The sequence below is a fragment of the Galeopterus variegatus genome, unplaced genomic scaffold, assembly GCF_000696425.1.
Source record: "Galeopterus variegatus unplaced genomic scaffold, G_variegatus-3.0.2 Scaffold4422, whole genome shotgun sequence".
Taxonomy (NCBI): domain Eukaryota; kingdom Metazoa; phylum Chordata; class Mammalia; order Dermoptera; family Cynocephalidae; genus Galeopterus; species Galeopterus variegatus.
The window spans coordinates 150541-157305 of NW_007730533.1; the positions used below are offsets into that span (position 1 = coordinate 150541).

At 56.1% G+C, this 6765-nt stretch overlaps 1 protein-coding gene across 2 annotated transcripts in view; it reads right to left on the reverse strand.

The window, feature by feature from the left end:
- The window catches only part of TPM4 (tropomyosin 4), a 22202-nt gene extending 16005 nt beyond the window's left edge, over nt 1-6197 (reverse strand). For both annotated transcript variants that reach the window (XM_008587547.1, XM_008587548.1), the window contains exons 1-2: nt 6078-6197; nt 247-372 (exon numbers count right to left, since the gene is read on the reverse strand). In XM_008587547.1, coding sequence (XP_008585769.1) covers nt 247-372; nt 6078-6191 — 240 coding nt within the window. In that variant the 5' untranslated portion in view covers nt 6192-6197. The remainder of the gene's footprint in view (nt 1-246; nt 373-6077) is intronic.
- Nucleotides 6198-6765: the final 568 nt, after the last annotated feature.

A 6765-nucleotide genomic window follows, 5' to 3' on the forward strand; every position in this document is an offset into this window, starting at 1 on the left:
GCCGCCGTCGGGGCGATGAGGTCACCCGGCCCGGCCGGCGCCGTCAGCACCGCTGGGGGTGGGCCTGACGTCGGCACCGCTGGCCGCCGCTACTGGAAAGTGCCCCTTTTCGGGACTTATTTGGAGAAAGCGCCGGGAGGCACCGCCTCCTTCTCCTGCTCCTCCTCCGGCGCTGTCCGCCCGCCCGCCCGGCCCCGGGGCTCCTGCCTGGCGCTGCGGCAGGCGGGCCCGTGACTGCGCACGTACGTCGGAGGCTTGCTTCTCCGTCAGCTCCAGCTTCTCTTGCGCGTCCTTCAGGTCCTCGGAGTATCTGTCCAGCTCGTCCTCTGTCTCCTTCAGCTTCCTCTGGAGCTGCACCATCTCCTCCTCCACCTGGGGACAGATGGGAAGACGCGTCAGCCTGGGGGCCACGTCCCCGCGGTGCAGGGATGTCCCCCATATTCACAAGAGTCTTCTGCCTCCGGGCCTCAGTTTCCTCATCTGTAAGACAGGGAGAAGAATTGTACGCACTACTCAATAAATGCTACCTGCTAATATGTTTTCGCTTCCTTCCCTTGTCCTGGGGACCAGCTTATTGGGGTCCTCAATACTCTAGGGGAATCGATTATAGCTTTTGGGAAACTGGGGTCCCAACACGTTTCCCAGAAACACACATTCCATTTTGCATTCCAATTTCAGGGGTGCAGCCTCCTGGTGATCTTGGGTTAAGGAGAAAGGGGAGCCTCATTCTCTGGGTCTACCCCCACCCCACACATCCACATCCTATTTTCCTCTAGTTCTGGTCCCCACACTGGCAGCCAGAGAAAATTTCTAGTAAGTCTGTCTGCCCTTCCCCTGTCTAGAGCCTGCTATGGCTCTCCAATGCCCAAGGCAGTGGTTCTCAAACTGTCTCACCAAAATATCCTGAAGGATTGAAGAACTTAGACGCTGGCACCCACTATGGTCTTTGAGGGCTTGGCAGGAAGAGACCCATCCCTCAAAGACCACTTTCTCTGAAGGCTGATTAAATCTTTAACATTTTTGCACGTTTGGTTTGGGTTCATTTTAATTAAAATGTCTCCTACCTTCGCCAAATTTTCAGTGCTCTCTGTTTATCCCGAGTCAGCCAACTCCCTCCCACTGTCCCAGTTTGAGCAGCTCAGATCTGTGGGATACAAACCACAGACCACCATCACCTCTCCATCTCTATCATTCCCCAGCACACTAGGTCAAGAGTCAGCTCAGAAATCCTTCCCTGCCACCCCCAGGCTGCACCTCTCTCCTCCCCCTCCCCACTCTGGGCTGGTGTGGCCATGTCCTGCTCATGCCTTTATCTGACTTGTGACTCAGGTGGTTTGACACCTGATCTTGTCTATGCACCCAGGGTAGGCAGGCAGCCCTTGCTGGGCCCCACTTCACTTCCTGATTTCTCGTCGCAGCAGGAGGCACAGAGAGGTGGAGTGAACTTTCCCAGGTCACACAGCACAGGATTTGAACCCACTTCTTCTGAACATAAGCCTGTTATGGATGAATGCTTGTGTCCCCCCACTCCCCCATATGTTGAAGCCGTATCCACAATGTGATGATAATTGGAGGTGGGGTTCTTTGGGAGGTGATTAGGTTCAGGTAAGATCATGAGAGTGGAACCCCCATGATGGGATTAAAAGAAGAGGAAGAGACCTGAGCAGGCTCATCCTCTTGCATATGAAGACACAGCAAGAAGGCGGCCGTCCATAAGCCTAGTAAAGAGCCCTCACCAGCTCTTTAATCTGCCAACACCTTGGTCTTGGACTTCCCAGCCTCCAGAAATGTGACAAATAAATGTCTATTGTTTAAGCCACCCTGACTAAAATGTTTCATTATAGCTGCCCAAGCTGACAAAGGCAAAGCTCCTGTCCCTGTCGCTCATGCCAAGTCAGCTTTCCTTCCTCCCTCCCTGACTTGCTTCTCTTCTCTTCCTTCCCGAAGAGGGTACATTAGAAAAGCTCCTGTGCCTGTGGCTTCTGGATCAAGCTCTGAATCTGATTTGGGTTACACACTCACCCCTGAGATGTGCAAAATGTACCAGGTACCAGGTGCTGTGTGAGTGCATGTGTGTGTGCAATTCTCAAAAGGTCTCTGCCTCAAGGCAGTACCACCAGCCTTCCCATCTTTGGGCCCACTGAGTGTCCTACAGCTGAGCTGGGGGTGGGGAGGAGATGCGGGGAGGATGGAGGCCCTACAGATGTGGGGAGGGGAATGGGGAAGAGGCTGATGTGCAAGGATCTCTAGTTGACATGCTGCACAGAGCAGGAGGGAGTGGTCTGTCTGGAGTCCCCAGGGGCACCCCGAGGATGTCAATGGTCAGCTGGGGGGAAGCAACAGCGTCCAACCCAGGATTGACAGCAGCTCAGGCCAAAGTCAGTGTCTACAGGGCCCCAACTTGACCTCAATCCAGACTGGGAGCCTGAAAGCCTGATTCCAAATCCCAGATGTGTGACCCCTGTCCTCTTCTCTGCCTCAGTTTCCCCATTTCCAAAATGGAAGCCTTGACGTGGTGGTCTCTGAATATGCTGGTAGCTGCTTTTGAACTTGTGCCTTGACTGAAAAAATAAGCCAATTTCTCTAAAGGCACAGGTCGGCCCTGACCCAGCATCCACCTGACTTCCTTCCAGGTCTGTGGATTGCAGCATTTACTGGGCTCTGTCTGTATGCCTAGTGCAGGGCTCTCTTAACTTGATATCACTGAGTTCATCAAGGGTAAAGATGGCTTGGGGTTTTGACAACTTTTTTGGGGCAATGTGTGGACAAGAATATGTGGGGCCTGGGATAAAGCAGGCAGGGGGCTATGGAGCATTTCAAACGTGTCAGGCCCATGTTACAGATACCGTCTCACTGAAGCCCCATGTTACAAAAGGGCCAATGGTCCCTGAAAAGAGAAGGGACTTGCCCAAGGCCATACAGATGTGGGTTTTGAAGCCTTGTTAGACTGATCCTGAAGCTGGTTTGCTTGGTTACTAGGCCATATTGCCCACTGCTGGGAGGACTCATACTGGCCCTCCACACCCAGCCTCAATACCTCCTGCCCCTGGTGGCCTGCCCTGCTACCCTGAGCAGAGCCCTCGCCACCCTTGGGCGCTCCCAGTCTCTGTTCCTCCCTCTGGTCCAGCCCTGACTCCTAAGGCTGAGGGCATCTGTGTCTGACTTTGTTTCCCCCAGCCTGGGCCTTACTAGGGGTCAGGCCTGGGGCTGAGATCACTTGGGCCCCAGCATCCGAGCACTGTAGGAAGATTGTGGGACGAATCACTGACACACCCCAAACCCTCCAGTGGTGGGAGATGGGTATGAAAAATAAATAAGACGGACACGAATCGGGTTCCTTTCCTTGTGTCCGAATTCCACGCACGAAGCGTTCGCTGGTGTGTGGAGCCTGGCAAGTCAATATCCTTCTTTGGGCCTCAGTTTCCCTGCCTATAAAATGGCCAGGAGGGCCTGCAAATGGGGCCTGAGGGCAGGGCTGAGGCAGGATGTGAGGTCAAAGGCCCGTTGTGGCGGATATCACTGCCCTGGGAAGGGAGTGGGCAGGAAGCTGCCGGGCTGGGCCTCCCTGACCTGTTCCCATACTGGACAGACAGGGCCAGGAATCAGGACATTGCTGCAGAGTCCCTGGAACTCAGGCTGGCCACGAGACTCACTCTCTCTGGCCTCCTTCAGCATAAGGCATTCTAAGTCAGTTGAGTCCCCTCAGCACCTCCTGCTTCCATCCCCAGGCAGGACTGCTCTGGCTTCTGCTTCAGAACTCTGGGATCTTGGATTCCATTCTCGACCATCAGAAAGCATCGTTTGCTTCCATTTCACAGGTGAGAACACCGAGGGCTCAAAAAAATGCAGGAACAAGCCCTGAGTCATAAAGCTAGGAGACCTGGATTTGGGCCCATGTCTACCCCAATGGGTGGCTTTGTGAAAACAAAACAAAATACAGAATAAAAATCCAGCTGGATATTGGAGAACCTGTCCCCACCCCTGCTGGCCACACAGCTGGCTGGGGGATTTGAGACCCTTCCCTTTTGAATTTGTGACTACCTTGAAAGATTAAGCTGTATCAGTCACTCACACCTTAGTAAGAATTAGAGCCATAACCTTGCTTTTGTCTGACTCTCTGGCTAAACCCCTCATAATGAGGGCTAAATGATGGATGGAAGCCAGCAATCCAGAGCCCAGCACAGGGTAAGCATCTGTATTTGCCAGGGAGGGGCACAAGGAAGGAGGAGGGGAATTTGTGGCAGGGAAAACTGGGGTGGGGTTGGCCTGTGCGGATGTGTCACTGTGAGGGCAGCCTGGGGACACTGGGGGATGGGGTGGCCCAAAGGGGAAGTAGGGCAGGGCAGGAAATAATTCCACATTTATTGAGCGCTTACTTTATGCCAGGCGCCGGGCCAAGGGCTCCACCTGCACAGTCACCTCTAATCCTCCCATGGAGGTGAGAAAGACACCACTGTTACTTCCTTCCTCTCACGCATGCGGCCACCGAGGCACAGAGAGGTGAGGGTGTTTGCTTCTGGGTCCCCAGTGATTGAGCCCCAGTTTGGATGGGGCTGGTCTGAGCTCCGAGTCTTTGCCTTTATCTGCCAGGCTGGCCCAGCGACTGGACTGGGAAGGGCTGGGCACTTGGTGTCACAGTCCTGGGCATTTCCAGGGGCTTATCTGAGACCTGGAGGCTCCCGAGGATTTGGCAGTTGCTCTGTTGAGGGTAATAGACCACTGTGGGTGGGGGCATTTCTTCCTCCCACCTCCTGTTCTGGCCACCCAGACAAAGACAACTGCTCTGCCCCAAGCCACAGCCACCGCCTTGGGGACTGCTCAGCCCAGGCCTCTGCCCACTGATCCTCCATTAGATCTCTGGTGCACCCCTATTGCGAGGGCCTCCTGGGAGTCTCATCCCCACAGCTCTGGGTCTGTGTGGGCTCCTGAGCTACAAAGCGGTAGGAACTGGCCCCCTACCCTCTGCCTGCCATGGGCAGCCCAGCTCCCCCTACCCCCAGGCTTACAGCAGGGACGGCAGGGGCACCCCCGGATACACAGAGACACATGGAAATGCTCAGGCCCGATCTCAACTCTCTTCCCACTCCTGCCGACCCCCAGACCCCCACCCAGCCACCCCTTTAGTGGGTCACAGACGACCCCACCACACACCCACACTCTGCCACCCTCCCCAGGCAGTTGCTGAGGTGGACCTGCCGGCTCCTGTCATAGCTGGGTACTCCCTGACACACGAGCACAGGGGCACCCACACTCACACACAGCTCTGCACTGCCACTCTCACCTGGGGACACACACACACACACACACACCCCAACAGAAACACACTTACCCCAACACACACACACACACACATGCTAACAGAAGACCACTTTCGCCCCGACACACACACGTGTGCTAACACAAACACACAGTCACCTCGACACATACATTCAATTACTGTCACACCAAGCACACACACAGCCAGCCTCTCACCCCAACACACAGACTCACACCGATACGGCCATCTACACACACAGAGACTCACAAACACATCCACACTCTTTCACACACACTTTCCAACAACTGCAGGAGCGTCCCACACACTCACACCCCTTTGTATGCGTTCACTCTGTCACCTCTGCCCCTGCACACGCTCTAGTCAAAACACACACACACACGACATACACGACACACGTGTATGCACAAATGCTCACACACATGCAAATACACAAACACACACAGAGAAATGCTCACACACACGAATACACTAACAAACACACAGCGTCCCCCCAGCCACTGCAACCAGTGCGCCCCTCCCCAGCACACACAGCACGCCTTTCTCACGGACCCCCTTCTCCCCGACCCCCCTCTCTCAACTCACTGTGCACCCACTGCTGTGACCGGGGGTGGGTCCAGTCATCCCCTTCTCCCCCAGCCTAGGGACCCTCCTGCAGAGAAGACCCTGGTCCCCTCACTCCTCTGCCAGAGCATCAGCCCCCTGCCCTCAACCCAGCCCCCAGGTACCAAGGTTTCCGTGACCCCGGCCCTGGGCCCCAGAGCCCGGCCTTCCCCGCGCCGCCCTGCGGAGGGCACCTGACCTGTCTGCACCTGTCCTCCGCGGCTTTCTTATCCGCCTCGGCCTGCTCCGCCCGGTCGATGGCGTTCTCTTTGTCTACCTTCAGCATCTGCATCTTCTTCTTGATGGCCTCCATGGCTGGGCAACGTGGCTGCCGGGCCGAGGGAGCAGGGGGTGTGGAAGGGAGGCCCTTATAGCCTCCCGGGGTGCACCGCCCTCCCGCGGGCGAGTCTTGGAGGAGGCCCAAGCCCAGGCCGCCGGGCCAGCCGCCACTCGCCTGCTCAGGAGGGTTTGGCCAGCTTGCCAGGCTCCCCGCAGCCCTCGCCTTATTTGGGCCTAGAGTTTTCTTAAAAGAAAAGAAAAAAAAAAAAGGCTGAACCATTCCCATTTTTAAGCTGGTGACACAGATCCCACGTGGGCGCCGGCACAGGGCTGGCCCAGGAAAACCTGCTGTGGCACAGCCTGGGGTGGGGGTGCTCCGGGTGGCCTCAGTTTCCCCATCTGTTGTTGGGAGGAATGAAGAGGGCTTGCGGGTGGGTGCAGGGTTGCGGTGCTGCAATGTGGGGAGACTCCTGTCCTCCTTTCTCCTCCCCTCTGGGTCTTGCCTCTAGGGACTGGGGGTCAGGTCTCCATCCCATCTCCTGCCACCACCCTGGGCAGCCTTCCTGGATTACTGCCACCTCTTTCTGGTGGATTTCTGTCTCCCCATC